Source organism: Dasypus novemcinctus, chromosome 7 (assembly GCF_030445035.2).
Source record: "Dasypus novemcinctus isolate mDasNov1 chromosome 7, mDasNov1.1.hap2, whole genome shotgun sequence".
NCBI lineage: Eukaryota > Metazoa > Chordata > Mammalia > Cingulata > Dasypodidae > Dasypus > Dasypus novemcinctus.
Genome location: NC_080679.1, coordinates 78481990 through 78495643, shown reverse-complemented (window position 1 = coordinate 78495643; position 13654 = coordinate 78481990). Strand labels below are relative to the sequence as shown.

Genomic DNA, 13654 nt, shown 5'->3' with positions numbered 1-13654 from the left:
CTTTTGGCCATTTTAAAATCGGCTCGTTTGTCTTTTTATTGTTGACTTGTATGATCTCTTTATATCATGGATATTAAACCCTTATTGGACATGTGATTTCCATATATTTTCTCCCATTGGTCGGCTGCCCTTCACCCTTTTGACAAAGTCCTTTGAGGGGCAAAGTGTTTAATTTTGAGGCAGTCCCATTTATTTGCATTTTCTTTTGTTGCATATGCTTTGGATGTAAAGTCTAAGAAATGACCACCTACCAAAAGTTCTTGAATATTTCCCTACATTTTCTTCTAGTAGTTTTATGGTCCTGCTTTTATATTTAGGTCTTTCATCCATTTTGAGTTGATTCTTGTATAGGGTATGATAGTGGGGTCCTTTGTCATTCTTTTGGTTATGGATATGCTGTTCTCCCAGCACCATTTGTTGAAGAGTCTGTTTTGTCCCATTAACATGGATTTGGTGGGTTTATTGAGAACCAATTGGCCATAGAGGTGAGGGTTTATTTCTCAACTCTCAATTCTATTCCACTGATCCTTTTGTCTGTCTTTATGCTAATACCATGCTGTTTTTTTAAAAGATTTATTTATTTATTTCCTCCCCCTTCCCCCCGCCCCCCACCCCAGTTGTCTGTTCTCTGTGTCTATTTGCTGTGTCGTCTTCTTTGTCTGCTTCTGTTGTTGTCAGCAGCACGGGAATCTGTGTTTCTTTTTGCTGCGTTATCTTGTTGTGTCAGCTGTCTGTGTGGGTGGCGCCATTCTTAGGCAGGCTGCACTTTCTTTCGCGCTGGGCGGCTCTCCTTGTGGGGCGCATTCCTTGCTTGTGGGGCTCACCTACGTGGGGGACACGCCTGCGTGGCACGGCACTCCTTGCACACATCAGCACTGTGTGTGGGCCAGCTCCACACGGGTCAAGGAGGCCCGGGTTTTGAACCACAGACTTCCCCTGTGGTAGATGGACGCCCTAACCACTGGGCCAAGTCCACTTCCCTACCGTGCTGTTTTGACCACTGTGGCTTTATAATATGTTTCAAGGTTAGTCAGTGAAATACCTCCCATGTCGCTCTTCTTTTTTAGAATGCTTTGGCTATTGGGGTGCACTTTCCTTTCTAAATGAATTAGGTAATTGCCTTTTCTGTTTTTGTAAAGTGGACTGTTAGAATTTTGATTGGTATAGCACTGAATCTATTATATAAATTAGTTTGGGTATGATTGACATCTTCACAGTATTTAATCTTCCAATCCATGAACATGAATGTCTATCCATTTGTTTCTGTCTCCTTTGATTTCTTCTGGTAGTGTTTTGTAGTTTTCTGAATGTGTAGATCCTGTATTTCTTTGATTTGTTTCCTAGATATTTGAGTCTTTTGTTGTCATTGTAACTGGAATATTTTTGTTGATTTCCTCAGATCATTCAATGCTAGTGTTTAGAAACATTAACTTTTTTTGTGTGGATCTTATATCCTGCCACTTTGCTGTACTCATTAGCTCAAGTAGCTTTGTTGTAGACATTTCAGAATTTAAAAAATGTAGGATCATGTTATCTGTGAATGATGAGAGTTTTTACCTCTTTTCCTACTTTGATACCTTTAATTTTTTTTCTTTTCTTGTCTAATTGCTCTAGCTAGAACTTCTAGCACAATGTTGAAAAACAGTCATGACAGTGGACTTCCTTGTTTTGTTCCTGATCTTAGAGGGAAAGCTTTCAACCTTTCCCCATTGAGTATGATGCTGTGGGCTTTTCATATATGTCCTTTATTAGATTGAGGAATTTTTTTGTATTCCTATGTTTTGAGGTGTTTTTATCAAGAAAGGATGCTGAATAGACACAGAGAACAGACAACTGGGGTGGGGGGGCGGTACAGGGAGAGAAATAAATAAATAAATCTTTTTAAAAAAAGGATGCTGGATTTTGTTGAATGCCTTTATTGCATCAGTTGAGATGGTCTTGTGTTTTATTTTCCTTCAATTTGTTAATGTGGTATATTACATTGATTTATTTTCTTATGTTTAACTACATTTGCATAATAGTAGTAAATCCCCCTTGGTCATGGTATATAAGTCTTTTGATGTACTTTTGAATTCTATTTGCAAGTATTTTGTTGAGAATTTTTATATCTATGTTCATTAAAGAGATTGTTCTATGATTTTTGTTTCTTGGCTTTATCTGGCTTTGGTATTAAGGTGATATTGGCTTCATAAAATGTGTTGGGTAGTTTTCCTTTCTCTTCAGTTTCTTGGAAGAGTCTCAATAGGATTGGTGTTAATTCCTCTCAAAATGCTTGGCAGAGGGAAGTGGACTTGGCCCAATGGATAGGGCGTCCATCTACCAAATGGGAGGTCCGCGGTTCAAACCCCAGGCCTCCTTGATCCGCGTGGAGCTGGCCCACGTGCAGTGCTGATGCATGCAAGGAGTGCCGTGCCATGCAGGGGTGTCCCCCGTGTAGGGAAGTCCCATGCGCAAGGCGTTCACCCAGTAAGGAGAGCCGCCCAGCATGAAAGAAAGTTCAGCCTGCCCAGGAATGGTGCTGCACACACGGAGAGCTGACACAGCAAGATGACACAACAAAAAGAAACACAGATTCCCTTGCCGCTGACAACAACAGAAGCAGACAAAGAAGAACACACAGCAAATAGACACAGAGAACAGACAACTGGGGTGGGGGGGGGGGGGAAGGGGAGAGAAATAAATAAATAAATCTTTAAAAAAAATGCTTGGTAGAATTCACCATGAAGCTGTCTGGTCCTGGACTTTTCTTTGTTGGGAGATTTTTGATGAATTATTCAGTGTCTTTAAATGTGATTGGTTTGTTGAGTTGTTTTATTTCTTGTCATCAGTGTAGGTTGTTTGTGTATTTATAGTATAGGAATTTGTCCATTTCATCTTGGTTGTCTAGTTTATTGGCATACAGTTTGCTATAATATCCCCTTCTGATTCGTTGTATTTTTGTGGTGTCAGTTGTAACACCCACCTTTCATTTCTGATTTTATTTATTTACATCTTCTGTTTTTTTTTCTTCTAGTTAAGAGTTTGTCATTTTTATTGATCCAGCTTTTGTTTTTATAAAATTTTCTCTTTTTAAAATTAATTTATTGAAGTATATCACTCATACATAAATATACATAAACAATAAATGTATAATAATAGTTGTTAACTTACAAAACAAACATCCATAGCATCATACAGGTCTCTCTTAACTCACCTTACCACCAATAACTTGCATTGTTGTTAAACCTTTTTAGCTAATGTTTAAAAAGCATTGTCAAAATATTACTACTAACCGAAGTATTTCCCCCCAACCCTATTATTATCTTTATATCGTTTATATGTGAACATATATAAACAATTAAGTGTATAGTAAAAGTTGTGAGTTTACAAAGCAAACATGCATAACATTATACAGGGGGTCCCGTACATCAACCCTCTACTAACACCCTGCATTGTCATGAGACATTTGTTAGAAATTATGGAAGAATATTGTCAAAATCTTACTAGTAATCATCATACATTTGGTGTGTTTTTCCCCCAACCCACCCTATTATTATTTTTTAAATATATTTTTTATGACAAAAGTTGTAAACTTACAAAACTATCATGCACATATGCAGAATTCCCAGACAACACTCCTCCATCAACATTCCACACTGTGGTGGACCATTTGCTACAGATAAGATAATATCATCTGATTGTTACCATGTCCATACTGTATATTTGGCTCACATTTTCCATACTGCCTCATTACCAACACAGTATATCTTTCGCATAGATGCAGGAATATTATTACGACTAACCACAGTCCATAGGTCACTCCAGCTGTATTTTTCCCATGCTTTTCCACATTCCCAGCACCCTGCTAGTCGTGATGTACATTTACTGTAGTGCACAAAGGATACTCTTGCATCTGTACCATCAACCATAGTTCTCATTCCATCTCTTGGTTTACTGTGCTATTCAGCTTCTAGATTATTCTCTAGCATTCTGTCAATTGGCATTTACATACCTAGACTACCGTTTTCAGTCACATCCCCATTTATAAACTAGCTGTTACTCACTGTGTATGTGTTACCATCCACTCTATACATTTCCATACTTTTACAGTAAAGCTAATTAAAACTTCTATATACATTAAACATTAATAGTCCACTCAGCCCTCCTCTTATCTCCTTTAAGAATCCACCACCTACCATCAGGTCTTGAAGATGTTTTCCTAAAATTTCTCCTAGAAGTTTTGTGGTTCTTGCTTTTATTTTAGTTTTTTTTTATCCATTTTGAGTTAATTTTTGGATAAGGTGTGAGAAAAGGGTCCTCTTTCCTTCTTTTGGCTATGGCTATCCAATTCTTTCAGCACCATTTGTTGATTGGACTGTTCTGCCTGAGCTGTGTGAATTTGACAGGCTAGTCAAAAATCACTTGAGCATACATGTGAGGGTCTATTTCTGAACCATCAATTTGGTTCCATTGGTCTATTGTGTCTGTTTTTAGGCCAGTACCATGCTATTTTTACCACTATAGCTAGGCAATAAGATTTAAAGTTTGGAGATAAGGGTTTGCTTTTCCTTTTTATGATGTTTCTGGCTATTCAGGACCCCATACCCTTCCAAATAAATTTGATGATAGTGTTTTCAATTTTTTCTTTAATGCTGGTGGAATTCCTATCTGGATTGCATTGAATCTATATATCAATTTGAGTAGAATTTATTTCTTAATGATATTTAGTCTTCCAGTCCAGGAACATGGAATGTTCTTCCAGTTATATAGACCTTTTAAAATTTCTTTTAACATTGAGTTTCAGTTTCCTGAATATAAGTGCTTTACATTGTTGGTTAAGTTTATTCTGGATTATTTGAGTTTTACCTGTCATATTTTATTTTCACCACTTTTGACAATTTTAGTTACTTTTATTGATATCTTCATTTCTAGACTTTCTTCTTTTCAGGCTCTAGTACACACTTCAGTATTTCCTGAAAATCTGGTCTGTTGCTTAGAAATTCTCTCAGTTTCTGTTTATCTGTGAATATTCTAATCTCACCCTCATTTTTGAAAGACAGTCTTGCTGGATATAAGATTCTTGGCTGGAAGTTTTTCTCTTGTAGTATCTTAAATATATCAGATCACTGTCTTCTTGCCTCCATGGTTTCTCGTGAGAAATCAGCACGTAATCTTATTTGATATCCCTTATATGTTATGCATTGCTTTTCTCTTGCTGTTCTCAGAATTCTCTCTTTGTTTTTGGCATTCGACGTTTTGATGAGTATGTGTCTTGGAGTTGGTCTGTTCAGCTTTTTCTGATGGGAGTATGTTGTGCTTCTTGGATATGGATATCTATGTCCTTCAATAGGGTTGGGAAATTCTCTACCATTGTTCTTCAAATATTCCTTCTACCCCTCTTCCCTTCTCTTCCCCTTCTGGGAAACCGATGACATGTATGTTTGCACACCTTTTGCAGTCATTTAGGTCCCTGAGACCTTGTTCAATTTTTTCCATTCTTCTCTCCGTCTGTTCTTTTGTAGGTTCACTTTCAGAGGCCATTTCTTCAAGGCTACCAATCCTTTCTTTTGCCTTCTCAAGTCTGCTATTATATGATTCCAATGTTGTTTTAATTTCATTTATTGCACCTTTCATTCCCATAAGATCTGCTTTTTTTCTCTGTATCCTTTCTTTTTTTTTTTTTTTTTTTTTAAAGATTTATTTATTTATTTAATTTCCCCCCCTCCCCTGGTTGTCTGTTCTTGGTGTCTATTTGCTGCGTCTTGTTTCTTTGTCCGCTTCTGTTGTCGTCAGCGGCACGGGAAGTGTGGGCGGCGCCATTCCTGGGCAGGCTGCTCTTTCTTTTCACGCTGGGCGGCTTTCCTCACGGGCGCACTCCTTGCGCGTGGGGCTCTCACGCGGGGGACACCCTTGCGTGGCACGGCACTCCTTGCGCGCATCAGCACTGCGCATGGCCAGCTCCACACGGGTCAAGGAGGCCCGGGGTTTGAACCGCGGACCTCCCATGTGGTAGACGGACGCCCTAACCACTGGGCCAAAGTCCGTTTCCCTCTGTATCCTTTCAAATTCTTCTTTGTCCTCATCCAGTGTCTTCTTAATATACTTAATCTCTTTAGCCATCTCATTGAATTTATTAAGGAGATTTGTTTGAACATCTGTGATTAGCTGTTTCAACTCCTTTGCGTCATCTGGAGGCTTATCTTGTTCTTTTAACTGGGCCATAGCTTCCTGTTTCTTGGTGTGGATTGTAATTTTTTATTGGTGTCTTGGCATCTACCTTACTAGAGTATTTATTCTGGGTGCAGTTTTTGTCTTTAGTTTAGGACTTCTTGCCCTTTCTCCCTTACTTGTTGTGCAGTAGGAGCCAGCATGTAGTTGGTGCTTTCAGCTGTGGAGGCTCAAGCTGCCCTCATTTTGTCTAGGAACAATGAAGCTTCTTCTAACTTTCTCCTTTGCCAGGGGTAGGGTCAGAATCACAGCTGTGTGGAATAATCCAAGTTGTGCAGGCCTGGACTGTACTTGCCCGGAGAGACTGGTGAAGCTTCACATCCCTTTCTTTGCTGCCTGGGATGGGGATGGAGCTGCAGGTGTGGGCAGCAATCTGTGCAGTGTGGGTCCAAGATGACTGCAGTTGCCTGGTATACTTCCGATTTTCAATCTGTGCCAGCCAAAGTTAACTGCACTTACCTGAATAGGCTGGTGGAGGACCTGCCAGCCTCCTTCCTGCCAGAGGTGGGGCTGAAGCCTAAGCTAGGGCTGCAGGCCAATCTGGGTGAAAGAAACCGGTTCCTACCGTCACTGTGATTTTTGATCCTGGCTTCCCCTCAGGCTGGGGGCAGAGTCAAAATGGTGGCCATTGGCCTCTTTCTGACCTGGGCTGATTCACAGCCCAGGTGTTCCTAGGGTTATATCTTAGCCAGCCAAATCTGCCAATCAGTAGCCGAAATCGGTGGCCAACTGTCTCTTCCTCCCCTTTTTTTGGGAAATGAGCTTCCAGTTCCAGCCACAGAAAAGCTCCTGGGGCGGCTGGTGCCACTAGAGTAGGATAATCACCAGCCTCCATGGCTTGGCCGTTAATTTCCCGGAGAGGGTGGCGCAGGTCCCTGCAGTTTCCTCCCTGCTGGAGGTGGCACTTGGGCCTAGGCTGGAGCTGCAATCTGATCTGGATGGAAAGAAGCCAGTCCCCACCAGCACTGTGATTTTCAGTCCACCCCACTTCCCCTCATGCCAGGTGCACAGGTAAGGTGGCGGCTCTCCGTCTCTCACTGACTTGGAAAGGCTCAAACTTAAGCTGTTGTCAGGATTATACTTTAGCCCCCTGAATTTACTCATCGGTAGCTGAAATTGGTGCCCAACCACCTATTCCTCCCCCGTTTTGGGAAGTGGAGCTTCCAGCCGCAGAAGAGCTCCCAAGGCGGGTTGTGCCTCCAGTGGAGGATGGGCACTGGCCTCCGTGGTGTGGAGCGCTCTATTTATGAATTTCCTCCTTCCATTCCTTCAAGGATGTTGTAGGATGCCTTTCTAGCCTCCTGGAGTCCCCAAACAGGTGCTTCAGCTAACTCCAGAGAGCCCTGGGTGTTCACTAACTGCCCTGTAGCAGGAGCCGACTCTAGGAGTGCTTTACTCCGCCGTCAGTCATCTTGCTGGTTCTCTCTTCTGTACTGTTTTTTTTCCCTTTCTTCTCATTTCATTTATTTCTGCTCTAAGCCATTATTTTATTCTCTACTTGAATTGGAAATGGTTTGCTCTTCTTTTTCTCGTTTCTCCCATTGTTCAGTTAGATCTTTGATTTTAGCTGTTTTTTCTTTTTTAATGTAGTCATTTAGGACTATAAATTTCCCTCTCAGCACTGCCTTTGCTGTATCCCATAGGTTTTGATAAGTTGTATTCTCATTTTCATTAATCTCAATATATTTACTAATTTTACTTACAATCTTTCTTGATCTACTGTTCACAAGTGTGTTGTTGAGACTCTACACATTTGTGAATTTTCTTGTTTCTCATTTATTACTGATTTCCAGTTTCATTCCATTATGATCTGAGAGGGTGCTTTGTATAATTTCAGCCATTTTATATTTATTGAGTCCTGCCTTGTGACCTAACATGTGGTCTATCCTGGAAAGGAAAGATCCATGAGCACTGAGGGTGCAAGTTTCTATATATGTCTGTTAGGTCTAGATAATTTATCATTATAACAGTCTTATCTCTATGTGGGAAATTTCCCCTTAACCATTTCTATAATGGCTTCATCTAGTGATGAATGTTGCATGGATCAGTTATTTCAGCAGGTATTACAAATGCTCATTTTCTAGTTCCTTATTTTTGTTTTAATAAAATTCTCTGCTTTGGTTATTAGAGAACTTCAGCATTTTTAAAATGCTTATTGACTTTCCATGACCCAAGATAATGTAGGGAGATATTCTGTTTTCATCTTGTTACCTTTTTACACACATAATTTAAACAGTATTTAGAATATGTTTTAGTTACGTTGTAAGCTAGGAATCAAATTTACCTCATACTTGTAGATAACCAATAGTTCTAAACAGTTTGTTCAAAATCTTTTCCATACCACCTTGGATTAAGATGCCACACCTGTCATTTATTAAATTCACAAACTTATGTAGTTTGTTTCTGCACTCTGCTTGTGGCCCATTGATGTAATCACATTACCAGTGTTTAATAATAGTATCTTTGTACTATGTTTTAAGGTTGCATTTACCATCATTAATTATTTTTTTAAAGTTTTACTGATTTATTTACTTATATCTCTTCCATATGAACTTTAATATTAGTTTGTGAATTAAGTTCCTCAGGACTTATATCTGATACATTAAGTTGAAGGGGGTGATGAACTTTAAAAAAAAATAAATTTGAATCTTTTCATTTGGGAATGTAGTTTTTCTCTATCAGATCTTTTGTTTTTCAGCTAGCGTTGTTTTGGCACTCTTTTAAATAAGTGTATTACTAGGCATTTTATAGGTTTAGTGTGGTTACTTGTTTTTAGCTACAAAGTAATTTAGGATTATTTGGATTGTGACTATGGAGTAGTTTGCTTCATTTTTGATCAGGTACACACCCACATCACACTTTAAAATGAGTATAAACAGGATTAGAAGGGATCTGTTACAGTTGTAAGAGGATGAACTTTAAAAACAATCTTCAGGGAAGTGGACTTGGCCCAATGGATAGGGCGTCCGCCTACCACATGGGAGGTCTGTGGTTCAAACCCCCGGCCTCCTTGACCCGTGTGGAGCTGGCCCATGCGCAGTGCTGATGCACACAAGGAGTGCCCTGCCACGCAGGGGTGTCCCCTGCGTAGGGGAGCCCTATGAGCAAGGAGTGCACCCTGTAAGGAGAGCCGCCCAGTGTGAAAGAAAGTGCAGCCTGCCCAAGAATAGCGCCGCACACACAGAGAGCTGACACAACAAGATGATGCAACAAAAAGAAACACAGATTCCCAGTGCTGCTGATAAGGATAGAAGCAGTCGCAGAAGAACACACAGCGAATGGACACAGAGAGCAGACAACTGGGAAGGGGGGGAGAAGGGGAGAGAAATAAATAAAAAATAAATAATAAAACAAACCAAAAAAAATCTTCAATTATATAGATCACTTTTTATTAATATGTTAGAAATAGTTGACTTAATGAAAGGAAAATGCAGATTCTTGGGAATTGATCAATTTTTACTTAATGGCTTATAAAAGGCTGGAAGTAATAAAGTAGTACTTGAATGTAATAACTTGGCAATTCCATAAATTCTGTAATGAAATTTTCTTTTGTACTCTAGTTGGAATCTATCTACTATGGTCTTTTATTAGGAAAAAACTCCTTCAGGATCATTTTTCATTTAAAGACTGATTAAATTATGTTCTTTTAACTTGATGCCTTAAGAAAGGAGTTATTTATTGGTTTTGATGTTGGTCTGAATTCTGTTTATGAATATTGTGAATAGAAATAATATATTCTTATCAGATTAAACATTGCTGATAATTTTTTTCTTTTTCATATTACAGGTTTTGCAAAAGGCATCAACTTAAATCAAGTTCAAATATTCCCTGTGTCCCCAAAGACTTACTGATGATGTCTGAATTTGTTCTTCCACGATTTATTTTTTGTCTTATTCAGTACTTAAGAGAAGGCTATAATGAACCAGGTATGTCTTAATACATTCATTTTTAGTACTTTTCCACAATTAAAGTTTTTACTTTAATAATGCAGTGAATCCTTTCAGAGTTTTTTTTTTAGGAGGTACTGGGGATTGAACCTGGACCCTTGTACATGGGAAGCAGGCACTCAAGCCACTGAGCTATGGCTGCCCCCTCAGATACTTGTTTTTGCTTAACAATTTTCGTGAGATGACTATAAAGATAAAGAGACTGAACAGAAACACACTAAATTATTTAAGCTTTTGGATGCCTTGTTTTGGGCATAGCCTGGCATGTTTTGCTCCTGGAGTCTTAGATATTGTTTTTAGGAGGTACCAGGAATTAAACCCAGGATCTTGTACATGGGAATCAGGTACACAACCACTTAAGCTATATCCACTCCCCAGATATTATTGATTAGACTTATTTTGCCTTTTGAAGATGAGGAAATAATCATTTTATGGGGTTAAAGTGATTTTATTTGTGGTCATATGATGATAGAGCAGAATTAATCCTGGGTATGTTTAACTCAGTTTAACTCAGATTTTTCAGAAGATAAGCTATTTTGCCCATCTTTTTTTTTTTTTTTTTGTAGATGTCTATATATATCTTTAGTGCCTTCCATATCTTTAATATCTTATGAGAGGATCTAATTTTTCATTCCCATATTACTGATAGAATGTGTAAGGGTAGGCATCATATTAGTATTAAAAGAGAAAGAAACAGTTCAAATTATAGGCATTTTTCTTACCTTTTAAGATTTCATCACAATCTTGGTTATTTTGCTTTAGTTAAATATTTGGATTTAGATTTATCTATTAAAGGTAAATTTATTAACATTTATTTATTTATTCCCCTCCCCCCCAGTTGTCTGCTCTCTGTGTCCATTTGCTGTGTATTGTTCTTTTTTTTTAAAGATTTATTTATTTTATTTTATTTCTTCCACTCCACCCCAATTGTCTGTTCTCTGTGACTATTTGTTGCGTTTCTTCTTTGTCTGCTTCTGTTGTTGTCAGCGGCACAGGAATCTGTGTTTCTTTTTGTTGTGTCATCTTGTTGTGTCAGCTCTCCGTGTGTGTGGTGCCATTCTTGGGCAGACTGAACTTTCTTCGCGCTGGGTGGCTCTCCTTACGGGGCGCACTCCTTGCGTGTGGGGCTCCCCTACATGGGGGCACCCCTGCATAGCATGGCACTCCTTGCGCACATCAGCACTGCACGTGGGCCAGCTCCACACAGGTCAAGGAGGACGGGGTTTGAACCATGGACCTCCCACGTGGTAGACGGACGCCCTAACCACTGGGCTAAGTCTGCTTCCCTGCTGTGTGTTCTTCTGTGTCTGCTTGTATTCTTGTCAGCGACACTGGGAATCTATGTCTCTTTTCCTTGTGTCATCTTGCTGCGTCAAACTATCCGTGTGTGTGACACCACCCTGGGAAGGCTGCACTTTTTTCATGCTGGGTGGCTCTCCTTATGGGGCGCATTCCTTGTGCATGTGCTCCCCTATGCCGGGCCACACCTGCGTGGCATAGCAGTCCTTGCCTGCATCAGTACTGCTCGTGGGCCAGGTCATCACACGGGTCAGGAGCCCTGGATTTGAACCCTGGACCTCCCATGTGGTAGGCGGATGCTCTGTTGAGCCAAATCTGCTTCCCAGCTTATTAACTTTTAATAGTGTCTTTTTAACTTTCTAGTGATACTTGCATTTTTATTATATAAGAGATTGCATTTTGCATTATTTTTAGAAATTTAAATTATTTAATACTATAAATGTCTTATAAATTCAATTTGAAGCTATGGCATACATTTTTATTTTCTATCTCTCCCTCACCCTTAAAGTGTGAGGAAATATATAACATCTTCATCCTTTCTAAAACTGTCTTGCTAGCTTGATTGTAAACAAATCATTATACTTACTTATTTCTACATTTTAAGCAAAATATACAATCTTAAGTACTTCTCTCAGAGTATATGTCTTAAAATATAGAAAGAAATATTATTTTAATTTAGTCTTAAACTACTGTCTTTTTGGAATGAAGGAAACATATCAGCTGTGTTATTGAAATTGCCTTCTGCATTTTTTCTCATAAACTAATTAATAGACTTTTTGTGAATTTACATTTTTGTTTAACAGATGCCCTATTTTAGAAAAGTAATAATTAGAAATAATTTATTATGAGAACCTTAAAATTTACCATTAGTTAAGTCAAAGAGCATTTTACAGAAAAGTTTATGCTATTTTTTCCTTTGATCACATTTAGCAATTTAAACAGCAGATGGCATATGCACATAACTGTGATAATTATCTGTGACTATTATATTGAAAACGTGAAAGAATGAATGGAGTTACATTTTTGTCTAAAGATGAACTTCATGATCTTAGGTTCATGAAGTTTTCCTCTTTATTTCTCTTTATATTATCACTTGTGCTCAACATTAATTTCTACTGTCTGTGTGAAACATACTGTTTACTTTGTGTGGAGAGCGCTGCTTAGAAAACAAAATAAAAAACAAACACAAAAAAATGGGCTTGAAGTCATCTAATCCAAAAGATAATGGAAGCTCAGTGATCTCATGGTTTGACATTTTCCTTATTCCATTTTTCAGTTTGTTCTACAAACTTTAGACCAGTTTCAGAGCTCATGTCAGAGCTCTGGGATGTAACAAAAACCAAATATTAATTAAACATTTAATATGTTACTGTATATGTCATTGGGGGAGAGTATAAAGATGAATCATATACAGTATTAGTTTTGTAGTGAGTAAGGTTTTTTTTGGGGGGGGGATCCCAGGATTCAGAGAACAGAATTCTATCCACACATTATCTTGGGGGCAGGAACTATGTCTTATTTAATTTTGCTTCTCAGTGTCTAGCATATAGTAGGTGCTGAATAAAAAGTTGAATGAACTTGATGTCACCTTCCCTAGACACAGAGGCCCCCTGTTTGCTCCCTTATATGCTTTCTTTTTTTAGCCAATTATGGCTAAGCTCTAAATCTCTTTATTTACTTCTTCCATTTAGGTCTCAGTTTTCTGAAATATCTTTTTTTTTTTTATCTTTAATATTCTTTTTTATTTAAAGATTTATTTTTTAAAATTTATTTCTTCTCCTTCGCCCCCCGTTCTCCCCTCCCCCATTACGCCCATTTTCTGCTCTCTGTGTCCATTCGCTGTGTGTTCTTCTGTGTCTGCTTGTATTCTCATTAGGTGCCTCCGGGAACCAATCCTGGGACCTTCTGGAGTGGGAAAGAGGCGATTACTCTCTTGCACCACCTCAACTCCCTGTTATGCTACATTTTATTTTCTCTTCTCTGTGTCTCTTGTTGCATCATCTTGCTGTGCCAGCTCTTAGTGTCGGCCGGTACTCCTGCGTGGGGTGGCATTCCAGTGTGGACTGGCACTCAGCATGGGCCAGCTCGCCGTGTGGGTCAGCTTGCCGTCACCAGGAGGCCCTGGGCATTGACCCTGGACCTCCTGTATGGTAGACGGGAGCCCAATTGGTTGACCCACATTCATTTCCCTCTTTAATATT

The 13654-nt window shown here is 39.0% G+C and overlaps 1 protein-coding gene across 6 annotated transcripts in view; it reads left to right on the top strand.

Annotated features, from left to right (window-relative positions):
* Positions 1-13654, top strand: part of UBR3 (ubiquitin protein ligase E3 component n-recognin 3) — a 280063-nt gene that overhangs the window by 34716 nt on the left and 231693 nt on the right. For all 6 annotated transcript variants that reach the window (XM_058300669.2, XM_058300664.2, XM_058300668.2 and 3 more), the window contains exon 2: positions 9994-10133. In XM_058300669.2, coding sequence (XP_058156652.1) covers positions 9994-10133 — 140 coding nt within the window. The remainder of the gene's footprint in view (positions 1-9993; positions 10134-13654) is intronic.